The sequence below is a fragment of the Phacochoerus africanus genome, chromosome 3, assembly GCF_016906955.1.
Source record: "Phacochoerus africanus isolate WHEZ1 chromosome 3, ROS_Pafr_v1, whole genome shotgun sequence".
In the NCBI taxonomy this organism is placed as follows: domain Eukaryota; kingdom Metazoa; phylum Chordata; class Mammalia; order Artiodactyla; family Suidae; genus Phacochoerus; species Phacochoerus africanus.
Window position 1 is genome coordinate 112,391,121 of NC_062546.1, and position 15,481 is coordinate 112,406,601.

General features: G+C 43.3%; 1 protein-coding gene across 3 annotated transcripts in view; it reads left to right on the forward strand.

Annotated features, from left to right (window-relative positions):
• The window catches only part of FAM149A (family with sequence similarity 149 member A), a 42,949-nt gene that overhangs the window by 15,354 nt on the left and 12,114 nt on the right, over positions 1-15,481 (forward strand). Inside the window, exons 1-7 of one of the 3 annotated variants that reach the window (XM_047772410.1) lie at positions 2,713-3,004; positions 6,740-6,850; positions 7,152-7,290; positions 10,050-10,192; positions 11,930-12,055; positions 13,929-14,099; positions 14,946-15,136. In XM_047772410.1, coding sequence (XP_047628366.1) covers positions 10,107-10,192; positions 11,930-12,055; positions 13,929-14,099; positions 14,946-15,136 — 574 coding nt within the window. In that variant the 5' untranslated portion in view covers positions 2,713-3,004; positions 6,740-6,850; positions 7,152-7,290; positions 10,050-10,106. Of the gene's footprint in view, positions 1-2,712; positions 3,005-6,739; positions 6,851-7,151; positions 7,291-10,049; positions 10,193-11,929; positions 12,056-13,928; positions 14,100-14,945; positions 15,137-15,481 lie in introns of those variants that run through there. The other 2 variants (XM_047772408.1, XM_047772409.1) reach the window with 2 other exon arrangements.

A 15,481-nucleotide genomic window follows, 5' to 3' on the forward strand; every position in this document is an offset into this window, starting at 1 on the left:
GCTGTCCTGAGGCACATGAAGTTCCCAGGCCAGATCCAAGCCTCAGTTTCGGAGCAATGCTGGATCCATGCCACTGTGGGAACTCCTGCAGGCATTTCAGTTTTAAGGACTAGGCTCTCATAATTAGGGAGCCATGGTACATCCAAAATCCATAGGGCAGGCCAGCAGACTGGAGACCCAGGGAAGAGTTTCGGTTCCAATTCAAGTCCAAAGGCGAACGCACTGCTAGCCAAATTCCTTCTTGGTCTTCAGATCCAGAGGACATGCCCCCAAGATCGAGATGACATTTTAGGGGATTCCTAAGTGTAGCAGGCCTGTGGGAGGAGTATAAATAATGTGTGGCCAGAAGGGGATTATGGCCTGCACATTCTTTGAGCCCCTTCTCATTGAGAGGGGCGCGATGTCTTCTAACACTTTGCATCTGCGACTGCTTTGATAATGGAGTGCAATAGAAGTGACACTATGTCTGCTTCGGCCCAGCCTTCAATAGAACTGACAGCTTCTGCCTTGGTTTCTTGGAGCCCTGAGCAGCCCCGTAGGAGTTCTGACTATTTGGGGAGGTCTTGAGACTTCATGGGAGAAGGGCCCAGCTGCGCTCAGCCTTTCAGGATCCCCACAGCCCGAAGTGATGTGATAAGTAGGGGAAACCCTCTTGACGCCTCCGGCCCAGCCCAGTGGCCAAGTAAATAGCACTGAATAACCCAGATCAGTGATATATAGAGCAGCAGAATCACCCAGCCAAGTCTTCCTGGAATTCCTGAAATAGGTGGCTTGTGAGCATAACCAAAGGATGGTTGTTTTAATCCTGGAAGTTTGGGGTGGTTTGTTAAACAGTAATAGATACCGGGGACATACACACATGTCACATCCTAGCTGAGTGACCTCGAACATGGTATGTGAGGTGTCTGCCATTGGTATCTTCATCAGTGAAATTGGATACTAGTAGCTATTTATCATGGGTGTGAAAAAAAATTAAACAAAATAAGCAAAAATAAACATATAAAGCAGCCAGCATATGTTTGTATCATAACGTTCTTATTTACTTTTTTGTTTTCCTGTCATTTCTCCTTTCATATAAATAATATTTACAGATATGTGTTAGATACCATCAGTTACACACACACACACACACCTCCTGCATGTATACATCCATGTGTGTATTAGGACTTTAAATCTCACTAATTTTAGAATTGATAACCACTTACTACTTTAAAACTGATGGTTGATAAATGTGGTAAGGATCCTAGTATCCTTAGTTCAAGAAATGGATTATTATTTTGCTGTTGGTAGTGGTTTCTTATCATCATCTTAGGGTTGTCCATTGAAAGTGAGATTCAAAAAAATATATTGGTTTTCCACTATTAAATGAGCATGGTTTACCACCGTAAATGCAGAGCACTGAGTAGGAGGAATGGCTTCTCTGTACCAATTCGGACTTAGAAGGCCTCGCATCTCAAAGGAGAAGGGACAGGCAGGGCAGGCTGGAAAGTATATCAGCGTCCACTTTATTCACTGTAATTATTAAGACTCTCTTAATGGGGAAAGGCATGCCATAGGTAGTATCCACTTTTGGACATCTTGCTTTGAAAGTATATTTTACTTCAGCCAACTCACTCTTACTTCTTTTAGCTTATGGAAATGGTGGCTTGGCCATTTTGCCATCTCACAACATGGAGTCTGGTGACTCTCGTCCTGGTATAATTGTATAACTCCAAGATTGAAACAAGCACATATTAATAAACCAAGACATAGATATGCTCTATGGTTTGTAGAAAAGTTATTGGACTGTATGAGATAAAGCATCTATTTGAGGATGGAGAGACTGGACATGACAGACCCAGAGTTCCTGTTAATCAGATTAGCTATCTTGCACTTACCAGGTTGAGACTTCAATTTTTTTTTTTTTTTTTAGCTCTCCCTCTACTTACCTCAACCCCACCCGCCACTTCGCACAACTAGGAATTTTTTGAGTGAGGAAAGTAGAGGGTGAAATCGTCTGTAGTGTTCTTGGCCTCTCTCCTAGGCATTAAAATTCTATTTAAAAGAATGAAGGGAATTCCCCTTGTGCTGAAGCGGAAATGAAGCTGACTAGTATCCCTGAGGATGCGGGTTCAATCCCTGGACTCTCTCAGTAGACGGGAGATCCTGAGTTGCCCTGAGCTGTGGTGTAGGTGGCAGAGGAGGCTCCTATCCTGCATTGCCCCAGTAGCTACAGCTCCATTCAACCCCTAGCCTGGGAACTATGCCACCGGTACGGCCCTAAAAATAAACAAACAAACAAACAAACAAACAAACAAATAAATAAATAACAGCAAACACCTGTCTGGGCAAACCCCAGGGAAGGGGTGGGAAGGTCGGATCAGTGTATCTGACGCCCAGAGAAGGCGGTGGGGCCAAGAAGGTACCAAGAGGCCCAGCAGCCTGAGGCGGAAGCTCAGGGCACTGTATTCTGAAATGTGGCCCCCTGCAGCGGGAAGGTGGAGCCGCGTGCTTTGCAAAGGTCAGGATCCGGGGAGAGCGGGGCGCGGCCGAAGGCAGGGGACGGCGGGTGGGAGCGCCGCGGGCGGATCAGCCGCCTACACCGGCCAGACCTCGGCGAGGGGCGCGGCAGCCCGGAGAGGAGGAGAAAGGGCGGGCGCGGAGGCCGGGAGGCGTTGCCCCGCCGCGCCGGAATCGGACGCTCTCCGGGCCAAAGGAGCTAGAGGGAGAAGCAGCGCTGGGCGCCCTGCGATCACCGCGCCCATGGACCGCGCAGCCCCCGCCGGGAGCGCCCCAGGCTGCGTCGCTCCAGACTCGCGGTTCCCTGCGGCGCCGCGGCGGCAAGTGCAGGGCTAGCTGGCTGGGGCGCAGGGCTGGGCGGCCGGGGAGCCCCGGCCCCTGGGGCCCCGGGGCGCCGCAGGCTAGGGGCCGGCGCCAGCTGGCAGCGCCCGGCGGCTCCCAGGTCTCGGGGCGCGGGGCCGCGCCCCGAGGACGAGCACCCAGGCCTGGGGCTCGTGGTGGTTGGGTAAGTCCTGATCTGCGAAGGGAGGGAGGGGCACGATGAACTTGCCGTCGTGTCACATTTTTTGTGCCTTGCGCGTGATTTTTACTGCTTGCAAAGCTAGAATCCATCTGGTCTGTTTCCCTGCATCCATTCATGAAATCTCTAGAGCTGACATCGTCGGGCCTCCCCCAGCCAAGCTGCTCCCTTGCTCTGACAAGCATTCGCGGCGGCTAAGATGACGTCTTGTGAGTCCCAAGAGCCGAGAGCCTCGGAAGCTTCAAGGATGCGCTCGGATAAGTCAGGGTTCACCATCCGGCATTCCCACCCATCCAGAATAGTCCTCATTGCAGACAACCCCTTTAAGCAGAAATATAAAATGTTGAAATCTGTGATCACTTAAATAATTGAATTTCTACAGGGCAAAGTGGCAGAAGCGTGCGGGTTATCAAGAGGCAACTTAGCAAAAATAGATAATTGAGTCATTTCCTTGACAACTGGAATGGGGTGACTTAGGAAGATTGGGACTCCTCCTTAATTTAACTTTGGTGCACCAACAAATTAGTAGCAATATCGCCCAGGGGCTGCACTTCAGTCTACCTTAAAATCCAGATCCTGTCCCCAAATGAACAGCCTTAAATGTACCAACTAGCAGCATTTTATCTTCTCTAAAATATAAGCAGTATGGACGAGACTAGTGTAAAACCGTTATATATCTATGTACTACGTAATACAAGCTTAATAGACATCCCGCCACTATCTTCTTTCTGTAAGATATTTATTGGGCACATCCAGTAAGTTCTGTACACTTTCCTAGACTGTATAGATTACATAGATTATATAGGAGTTGATAGTTTACAAGGAATTAAAGATGTTCAACATAGTGCCTGAAATAATTGTACACTGCATGGTTAGAGGACAGAGAAACCACAAGATTCAAAAACAAGACGTAAAAAGAAGAAAGGCAACTTCTATACTCTGTTCGTAGTTCATGATGCCCGTTATTTGTGGTTCCTGGAGAGACAGGCAGGTCAGATGGCCTGGGTCCTGGGACCAGCTCCAGCCCTGTCTTCTTTGTGACCTTGGGCAGTCATTGGGTTGATGGAGCTCAAATTCCTCTTCAGAATTCCCCTGCATTTTGTGGTCCAATATACATGTTATTAAGCTGAACCCTGAAGTTTAAGACATTCCGTAGAAATAGAGGGACTTTGAAGGAGATGAGGCAGGGAAGAGCAGAGGAGAAAAAAGTTGGAGAAGTGGTGTGGAGGTAGCTGGCCTTTCCAGGCATCTGTTTTATGGTAATGTACCACCTCCCCAGCATCCTTGCCTCTTGAAGATCTGTCCTTAGCTACACCTTGAAGTGAGCAGGAATGTTGACCTTTGCAAGGATATGGTATAACATGAAGAAAGGAATTCGTTCTTCCATTCTGTAAACAGCTTTCTTCTTAGTTTGAAATGTCTCCCCTGTTCCGCCCTTAGAAAAAGGGTGAATTTTCCAAAGGAAGAAATTATTGTTCATTGAAAACAAAACCAATGGGCCTGTGAATTTAGCTTTCAAGTTGCACAGAAGGCAGAGGAAGAGCTCGGAGCAAGCCAGGTGGACATGAAAGGATTGGACGCTCCATAAAAAAGTCATTTTGGAGACATTAGCTAAGAGCTGTGGATTTTCTTTCCTTATAAGGGATAAAGAAAAAAATTGCCAGCAATGTCTTAAATGTAGAGGACATTTTCATGTCCAGTCACAATGTCATCTTATGTATTAAGCATGAACATTCAGAGTAATTATAGGGCAAAAGTCCCTTCTTTGTTTAAGGTACTAATATAATCTCTGCCTATTGATTCTTTCAGTAAATAGCATCTCTAGGTGACAGGCAGTATTTGAGGTACTACAGATAGAAGAAATTAATAAAGAGTCAAGATCATCCAATAAAACACTAAAGTAACAAAAAAGATGTATACAATAGGACATGGCATGAGAGGTGCAAAAAAGCAAAAACATGGGCTTTTCATCAAGTGGCATTATGCCAGCAATAGCAACCTGATTTATTTAAGCCTGATTATGTAGACACTTGGAAAACTAACTCATATACTAGTATGTATTGAGTAGTGTTTGAAGCAGATCTATTTGATGTGACTTTTAGTTGATTGCCTCTTTTATGTCATAAGTAGTTTTTATGTTTATCTAGAGTTACTGAGTCATGTGGAAATGACAAATAATTGATGATTTTAAAACAACTGCATAGGGCTAGAGGTCAAAGCAGTTTATGAACATAAAAGCTTGTCTTATATTCTCTTCCCTGCTACTTTTCTTTAATAACTTTATTCTCAGAATTGCTTTGTTGTACTTAAGACTGAGCAATAGAGAGGGAAAAAAACCATGTCATTCTGTTATCCTTTCTTGTAAAGACATATATATGAAAGGCAGAGGTTCTTGCAAACCTCCGTTTACAGTAATTAATTTGTTTTTAAAATTCCCTTTGTTGTAGCATACTATAGGTAAATAACTTTGGGGAAAAAATGATTCTGTTATTAATATTTTTTGAACTCTACTTAAATTCAAAGCTACAAATGTTGAAAATTAGGTACCATTTAACTGAAAGCAAGAGCAAACTTTTCAAACGAATGCCGGAGTGGTGTCCCTGTTAGAAATATTGAAAGTTGACTTTTTTCCCCCCAAATGATGACCATGTCTTCTGTTAATATAAAATATAAGTTGTTTATATGGGGAAATATGATTTGAGTAAGAGAGCAGATGTTGTTCACTGTTAAGCATTAGGAAGGTATTTTGACTAAAGGGAAGTAAATGTTTTAAGAGAGTCATCGAAAGGGCATTTTAATGATTAACACCAACTGGGCTGCACCAGCCAGGCTTAATACCTTATTTAAAGTTGAGAGATTTGTTCTGTTTTAGTTTTCCATTACTTTTACTTTTAATATTTTAAAAACTCTCTGCAAATCACACTACCCCCTAAGCCACAATGCCAAATGAAAGTGAGTTATGGCTCATGTAGTTCAATCACTTCTTTTATTTGTTTAGTGATTCAAAAGATTTTGATATATTTCAGAATTAATATGGAATTATCGATCTTATTCATGCAAGGCTGGTTGGCTTTTGCAAGCCCAAAGGCACCTGGTCGAGGGACAAGTAAGACCTGAAATCCAGTTCATGTCACACTGGCCAAGCTTTGGAGTAAGGCTGTATCCACCGAAGTTTGGGGCAACTTTTATTAGTCTGGTTGAATCACAAGAAGTTGGTTGTTTTTTTCCCCGCCATTATATATCATGCATGTAGGCTAATGACAGCCTCGATTCTAAGAAAAAGATAAAAATGATAGGTCCTAAACTTCTTTGTCTTGAGGTGTATATGGAGTGTATGTGTGTGTTTAGGGGGACCTGGCAGGAGGAAAGGAAGTTTTAAATGTATTTTTTTTTTTTTGTCTTTTTGCCATTTCTTGGGCCTTTCCCGCGGCATATGGAGGTTCCCAGGCTAGGGGTCCAATCGGAGCTGTAGCCACCAGCCTATGGCAGAGCCACAGCAACGCGGGATCCGAACCTCATCTGTGACCTACACCACAGCTCACGGCAACGCCGGATCCTTAACCCACTGAGCAAGGCCAGGGATAGAACCCGCAACCTTATGGTTCCTAGTCGGATTCGTTAACCACTGCGCCACGACGGGAACTCCAGTTTTAAATGTCTTTTAATGAATAAAATCATACTATTACATTACAGGTATTTTTCATATTTTATTTTTTTCAGAAGAGGACTGTCAGAAGGATCTGGAAAGCAGAGTTTGGCTGTGAAGAGCAAAGATCCTTTACCTATACAGTTTACAAGAAATGTCCAGAAAGCCATTGATAAATATAGCCGGTAAGAATCAGCCTAAGTGCTTCCAATTGTAAAATCAAAATGTGTCCATAATGAATATGGGAAACAAAGTCACTGATGGGCCATGAATTTCTGCAAGTGGAAAAAAAAAAAGAAAAGACAGTTTATTTTTAGCCAAGTGAAATTTTTCACTGCATAAATCTTTTAAAATCAGTGGACTATGAAAATTAACCAATATATTTAAAGAAAGAGGAAATAGGCTCAGAGAGGTAAAGCCACCTCCTAGTAAAACCTCTTCCCAGTAGGTGTTATTTATGTTACTTATTTATGTTTCTTCCTGCAGTGAATCCAGGCCATCATTTTCATCAAGTGGAAGCCCCACGCCCACTGAGGCCCCCAACTCTTGGTCCGGGTCTGGGACACAGAGTTCAACCACTGGCTTATCTACTGAGAGGAGCTCCGTTTACTCTTGGAGAGATGATGTATGTCTCAGAGAATGTTGGATAATCCCGTGATTGCAATTTAGAGTGATGACATGCTTTCTTAATTTTTAAAAAATCTTTCTACCAAGACTAAAAGCATTACCTAGTACACACATACCTTTACATAAATATCAAAGGAATTACATGTTGCACATAAAAACTAAAAATACAGATGCTCTAAGGAAAAAGAAAAATCACCCATAATCTCATAACCCAGAGTCCTAGCTGTTGATAGTTTTGTTTTTTCCACCTCCCAACCCTCTGCCTCAGGTTGTTATGTATGATTTCTTGCTTAATATCTATGGCTGGAAATTCAGGAGCGATTGACAGGAACTTGAATAAGAGAAAAAATGCAAAAAATAAAAGCTGTAGAGAAAAAAAAAAAAAAGCACCATGAGTAGGAAATTTACCTTGAATATTCTAAGTCAGATATTTTACCTGTAACCCTAGAGGAAGATATATGAACCCTTTAACATTGTAGCCGGACTCAGCTGGGTGAGACTTGAGTCTAGAGCTTGCGTTCACATTTCTGTGACTCTCTGCAATTGTGATTGTGCAGTTTCCGATGTCTTTCTCCCCTCAAGTGTCCCTGAGAATTCCAGAACACAGCCTTTTGTGACTCGCCCTGTGGCTATGGGAGTCTCCACTGTAGAGCCTTGGAAGTTCTAACCCCTGCTCTTTTTTTGCTGTGTTCCAGTTTTCCAGTTTTCTCTGCTTTTTTTGTTTTTGTTTTGTTTTGTCTTTTTGCCTTTTCTAGGGCCCCTCCCCCGGCCTATGGACATTCCCAGGATAGGGGTCTAATTGGAGCTGTAGCCGCCGCCAGCTACACCACAGCCACAGCAACATGGGATCTGAGCCCGGAATGCCACCCACTCCACAGCTCACGGCAACGCTGGATCCTTAACACACTGAGCAAGGCCAGAGATTGAACCCACAACCTCATGGTTCCTAGTCGGATTCGTTAACCTCTGCGCCACGACTGGAACTCCTTCTCTGCTTTCTTTAAAAGCAGCTCTCTCCCCATCAGGGCACACATGGGTCCGCTCCCTGGATGGTTGTTAGCAGCTATTCTCCAAGGGGCTGGAGGGAGAGGGGCGTGGGGGCGAGGGCAAGGGGTTGGAGGAGACTAAAAGCGAGTCAAGCCCTGAATCACTCTGGCCCTTTTCAAGCCCACTCCCTGCCACCCCCACTCAACACTCTTAGGTCCTAAGTGCATGGATGGGAAGAAGGCTGAGGACCATTTTTTTAACACTGTCCGCATTCTGGGATGCCTCTAGTACCAATTTTCGAGTGATTATCCGGAGAGAGTCTTATGACTTCCATTTATAGAATTTAAATTACTCCAGCCCCCTACAAGGTAAATTTCACTTTGAATTTAAAAACTTTTACTTACTTTTTGATAGGTAAGATTTGCAAAATATTTGCAACAAAATTCGAAAGATAGAAATACGAAGACAAGTCCTCTTCTACGACCCACCCACCTACTCCCTTCTTAGGTGGCAAATATTATTTTGAGTTTTCTCATTTTCATTTTAAAAGAAGCAGTTCAACTTCCCTGTGATGGATCTTATTTATTATCAATTTGAGGGAAGAAGTAAAAGAAAATATTGAATGGCATTCTGTGAAAATCAACCTGAATTGATCATTTAGGATCATGTATGAATACAGGCTGAATACACAGTTGGTTGCACTGAGTTGGGGGTTAGATTTTGGGGTCACACAGCCCCTGGGAGAAAACTGACCAGGGCTCTTGCCCAGGGCAAGCCCACCTCTCCAATGTTGATTCTTCCAGTTGTAGTCATGTTTATGTTTTTGGCATTGCCTTCCAGGGCTATCGGTCTTTTACTTCTAGGTCATTGAGAATATGAAGAAAGTCTAAAAGGTTTTCTCACAATTCACTGCAGCCAAGAACCTCTTAAATCCAGATTAAAAAAAATTAATATTCTGGCCTCACCCTAATAACCACATCTCTTAGGATACCTAAGGTGGTTTGTTTTGTTTTGCTTTTCTGTTTCCTTGACTTAAAAAAGGAACGGGGAGTTCCAGCTGTGGTGCAGTGGAAACGAATCCTACTAGTATCCACGAGGATATGGGTTCCATCCCCAGCCTTGCTCAGTGGGTGGGGGATCCAGCATTGCCAGTGAGCTGTGGTGTAGGTCTCAGATGCGGCTCGGATCCCAAGTTGCTGTGGCTGTGGCATAGGCAAGCAGCTGCAGCTCTGAATTCTACCCTTAGCCTGGGAACTTCCATATGTCAAGGGTGCAGCCCTGAAAAAGCAAAAATAAATAAATAAATAAAAGCTATTTTTAAAAAGGTCAAGGCCCTTTCTATGAAATAATTTTCCTTGTCAGTGTCATCATCATCAGAAAAAAATAGCTTGTCACATGCAGAGATGCTTAGGAGTGTCACACCAAACTGTATCACTATTATATGTGTAAATATGTGTATGCATGTATGTGCTTGGTTATATAGGTATGTGTGTGTATATTGCCATCAATATTTGTGTCAATATGTATATCTATACCTATCTAAACCCTCGAATAAGCCTCAGAACTCCTATGGTAGAAATTATCTATTTAACAGTTGAATTGGAATCTCAGAGTGGGATGTAGTTTTTCAGAAGCGTAAAAATTGGAGCACCAGTGTATCTGGGTTTTATCATGTAATACTCCCTTCTATATAAATTTGTAAGGATCATTGATTCTGAAGCATGTATTTACAACTTTTAGTCTTGTAACTAAATTGCATTTCTATTTTAGGAATTTGACAAAGCTAATGCACAAAAAGTACAGCAGTTATTCTGGGCGGTTGAGGAAATGCTGTTTGAAGGGAAAGTAAGCCCTCAGACCCAGAATCTACTAGCTGAATGCAGTGAGTGGGCAAGAAGGTCCCTCCATCTGAGGTAAGGAGATTGTTCATAGTAATTCTCCAGAATGGCTTTGGGAACTGCTCACTCCCAACCTGTTTAATAAATTGGCATATTTTGAATGAAAGCATTTGCATCATCAAAATATGTATCCTGGACACATGTGCTTTACTGAGAAATCACATCCTTTGAAATGATGTTTGAAGACATTCCAATATTCAAATGCATTTTCATTTGTGAGAAACAAATCTAGCTCATCCTCAAAAATGTGTGCATGCATCGCAAATGCAAGAATGGAAGAACAGGGGAGTTATCCTTCACCTTCACACTTACTAACTAGTCTGTGAGCACCACGTCTGTACATCTGTGTCCTCACCACCGAATGTGGTGCATGGGGTGGGGTGAGCGGAGGAACAGAGGGAATATTTGCTGAGTGATTGGATAGATGATTTGTACCATCTCAAGAGTCCTTATGGAAGTTCCTGCTGTGGTGCAGCACGTTAAGGATCCCGAGTTGTCTCTTTGGAGGCAATGGTAGCTGCTAAGGCTTGGTTCCATGCCGGCCCAGTGAGGTGCAGTGGATTAAAGGACCCAGCATTGCTGCAGATGTGGCATAGGTTGCGGTTGTGGCATAGATTGGATCCGTGGCCCAGGAACTTCCTAAGATGTGGCAAAAATAAATAAATAAATAAATAAATAAATAAATAAATTCCTACAAACGGTTGCATTTGGAGTGAATAAGCAATGAGACCCTGCTGTATAGCACAGGAAACTATATCTGGTCACATGATGGAGATTGATGGAGGATAATGTGAGAGGAAGAATGTATAGATGTATCACTTTGCTGTACAGTAGAAGTTCACAGAACACTTCTGTGAAAAATAAATGGAAAAATAAAAATTAAAAAAAAGAGTCCTTACGTAGAGGAAAATTCATCTATTTTTTACATCCAAGATAAAGGCTATAGATTGGGGATAAAGGGAAAAGCCTAGTCTTCCAATTACTCAGCCAGACCTCCTTAGAGGAAAAAAAATCCATGTCAGTTGTCTGAAGTTCCTCTATAAATTAGAACACTCATACAGATGTTGACCTCCTGGTGACCTCAAATAGGTAACTCCTAAAAGATCTCGACTAAGTAGGTGTTTTATTTTCCCTCTTCAGTCCATTGGAAGCCCCTGCCTTTGGGTCAACTAGATATTATTGAAGGATGCAGACTTTTCTAGGCTTCATGGTGGCCTTGCCTGAAATCCAGGAGCTCAGACCTGCTTCTCTCACTGCTGTCTTATGCAGTTAAGATAAAAGTGGAGGGGAGGCTGGAAAGAAAGAAAAGATGGCAAGGACCAGAAGCCAAGAATATATGTCTTTTTTGTCATTTTGTAGATATCAGTTAACATTTGTAGAAAGGGTATAGCTTCTGTGCACCCAGCATTACCCATTGTCTGCATCCAATTCTGTTATCTCTCAACCACTCATTAGTCCAACAAGGAAACTTTTGCTCTGCCTTGCATACAAAATCAAACATAAAATCAATAGTTCTGGGAGCCTGAAAACTTTGCCTCAAGTTTCTTCATGGGCAGGAACAGCTTGTCCTGCTCCCTTGAAGCCTGTGATTGTCTGTAACCCCGTTACATTGCTCATGTCCCTATATCTAACTTATTGCTTCATACATACTCCTTCAAAATACTACTTTACCCAACTTCTAAAATTGTAAAACATCTTTCCCTTTCCCATCAGAAATACTGGTTTCCTTTTTTTTTTTTTTTTCACTTGCAGAGTATTAGGAAGACAGCTCATCCTGCCCACTGATGAAGGGGTCCAGCATTTCCAGGGCAGCAGACCTGCTTCTGCTGTCCAGAGACCCTTCTCTGATGCCTGCACACACAAGAGCAATGTCAGAGAGTATGTTGCTAGAAGTTGCTTTTGAAATGTATTTTAAATTGCATTTTAATTGTCCTTTTTCCTGTGAATTTCAGCCGTGAGCTTTGGCTCCATCAGTTTGAAAGTTTAGATTTCTGTGAGGGGCAGGTACAGCGCATTTTTTTTAACCCAAGAAGCTTCTGATTCTTTGCTGATGATGGGGGTGTGTGTGTGTGTGTGTGTGTGTGTGTGTGTTACAAACATCAGGGAGTTAATTTTTTTTTTCTTTTGCTTTTTAGGGCCGCACCTTCGGCATATAGAGGTTCCCAGGCTAGGGGTCTAATCAGAGCTGTAGCTGCTGGCTTATGCCACAGCCACGGCAACACAGGATCTGAGCCGCATCCGCGGCCTATACCACAGCTCACTCATGGTAACGCCGGATCCTTAACCCAGTGAGCAAGGCCAGGGATCGAACCTGCGTTCTTATGGAAGCTAGTCATGGAACCTCTGAGCCATGAGGGGAACTCCCAAGGAGTTAACTTTTAAACTAATGTTTCAAAGACTCTGAAAGGCAGGCTAGATGCACAATCAGAACTGCCTCACTGTGATGGATCCTAAACCCCAGGGCAGTAGCAGAAGAAATAAAGCTCTATTCGGTTTCCTTTTGTTCACTAACAGATTTTGGTAAACCCTTTGTCAACTCAAAAAAATAAATAATCTGAAAGTTGAGAGTTAAGTTTTATCTGGGGCAAAATTAGGACTTAAGCCCAGGAGAGAGCATCTCTGGGAGCCCTGGGAAACTGCTCTGAGGCTGTGAAGGGGGAGCTAGGATATATAGGAGTTTTTGCAACAAAGGGCAGGGAGCAGGAACAAAAGAGGCCTGGGCTCACTGAATTCATTGCTTTGATAGGCACTTCTGCTATCAGGGCCAGCATCCTGAGTTTTCCCCGGCTCATAGGACTCACTGGCTCTCGCCCTTGGAGGTGACTGCATTCACAGATGACCAGGAATATTTGGGTGGTATTCAGCCTGGGCTGAAATACAACCCAAGGAGGAAAGGGGGGAATATCAGGATATGACAAAGGTGGGTGGGGGGTGTATGCAGAACACACACATTTTACAAAAGTTTGTTGATCTCCTGAAGGTTACTACCAGTCACAAGGAGCAGACATCGCCATGAAGGATTTGAGTGTTTTTCTAGATATGAGGAGATGTAAGAATTGGGTGCATAAAATCTTCTCCTAAAAATAACTGACAATCTGAAGGCCTGTTCTTCCAGTTTTCCCAGAGCCCAGAGGGCCTCACTCCTGATCTCCACCCTGAGTTCCCTTCAGGGGATGCTGTGGGTTGGTAGCTGTAGTGGCTCAGATTTTGCTCTATGTAGAGGCTGATGGCAAGTGCCAAACTTCAGTTCGTACCTTCTCTGCCATTCACACATATTCAGGACTAAGCCATGATAGCCCTTCCTTATGGCAAAGATGCAGGCTTTGAAGAAGCCCTTAAAATTTTTAATGATGCTTGTCTTAAAAATGTTGCCCTGGGGAGTTCCCATTTTGGCTTGCCAAGTTGAGAACCTGACTAGTATCCATGAGGATGTGGGTTCAAACCCTGACCTCGCTCAGTAGGTTAAGGATCTGATATTGCTGCAAGCTGTGGTGTAGGCCAGCAGCTGCAGCTCTGCTTGGACCCCTAGCCTCGGAACTTTCATATGCTGCAGGTGTTGCCCTAAAAAGGGGGAAAAAAGTGTTGCTCCAAAGTGTATGGCTTTTGCCGAATGCAATATTGAGTGATTTTTTTTTTTTTTAAATTTTGGATTCTGTGACTTTATGGATAATTTAATGATCCACCATGATCATGTCACTTTGTATGGTTGATGTTCTACAAGCCCTCATGGAGAATCTCACTTTCTCCATAGGTTGTGCATCTCTGGCTCTCAAATAGTCTTGGCATCGCTCCCAGCCCCTGCCCCGCCAGGGCCTGAAGGCACAGGAGTTGCCGACCTGCCAGCATGTTCTTCCCTGGAAGAAGAGGTTTATGGCATGGATGGAAAGATTGAAGAGTATTTCGCTTTTGACAGAAAAGAAGAGTAAATAGAATTTTATTTCACTTTGACTTAGTACAGCAAAATTTATCTATTGGACATGCATTTTGATTATATCCTCATTTAGTGCTGTGTGTAATTTTCACTCATCCAAAAGATTTTTCATTCTTTTGAGAATAATGTGCTCCCCAAAGTTGTCTCCCCGCCTCCACCCCAAAGTTTTTAGACTTTGTTTTTAGACAGTTTTCCTGGCAAGACATGGATATGCTAGAGCTTTGTTTCCCTTTCTTACTGACAAATGTGGCACAGGCAGAAAATAAGAATGATGGTGTTCAGCACGTTGTCAAAAGTGGACAAGGCTGCTAGTTGCTTTTGTTCCCCCAGGGCCTCCAGGTGTCATACCTGGCTGCCTAGGAGGGCAAAGGAGAAGGTCTATTCTCTTCGCTAAATGCATCTTTGGTTCTCAGACAAAAGCTATAGGTATTGCATGGTAAAAACTTGCCTCCTGGGAGTTCCTATTGTGGCTCAGTGGTAATGAACCTGAGTGTATTCGTGAAGCTGCGGGTTCAATCACTGGTTTTGCTCAGTGGTTTAAGGATCCAGTGTTGCTGTGGCTGTGGTGTAGATGGGCAGCCACAGCTCCAATTTGACCTCTAGCCTGGGAACTTCGATATGCTGCAAGTGCAGCCCTAAAAAGCAAAAAAAAAAAAAAAAAATTACCTCCTGATTGAAAGTTGGTCCATTAAAAAATAATATGCTATTTAAAAAAGAATGTTAAGTTTATTTATATATGTATAATGTACATATATGCATGCATGTTGGATAGATAGGTGGCATTATTTTAACTTTAACTATTGTCACTTTGGTAATGAGAATGGGTTTTGTCCTTAGCGATGAGGACTGTCTTGAAAAAAGATCGGCTCACCATCACAGCACATGGCGTAAACACGGACTTCCTCCTGTGTCCCCGCATGACTGTATCAGAGATGCAGTGGCTGTAGAAGTGTTTGATCACGTCTGGACAGATGTGGTAAAAATACTGGAAACGCTGATTAGAAAACACTGGGAAATTACACTCACAGGTACTTAATTTGTAGACTTTGGCCCAATGAAAAGAAAAAAAGAAAAAATAGGAGTTCCCATTGTGGCTCAGCCGGGTAAGAACCTGACATAATCCCTGATGATTCATTTTCCATCCCTGGCCTCGCTCAGTGGCTTAAGGATCCGGTGTTGCTGCAAGCTGTGGCGTAGGTCACAGATGCAGCTCAGATTTGGTGTTGCAGTGGCTGTGGCATAGGCTGGCAGCTGCAGCTCTGATTTGACCCCTAGCCTGGGAACTTCCATATGCCATAAGTGCAGCCATAAAAAGAAAAAATCAAAACCACAAAAAACCCCGTTCCTCAGCTTCCTGCCCCACCAGCTTGGCC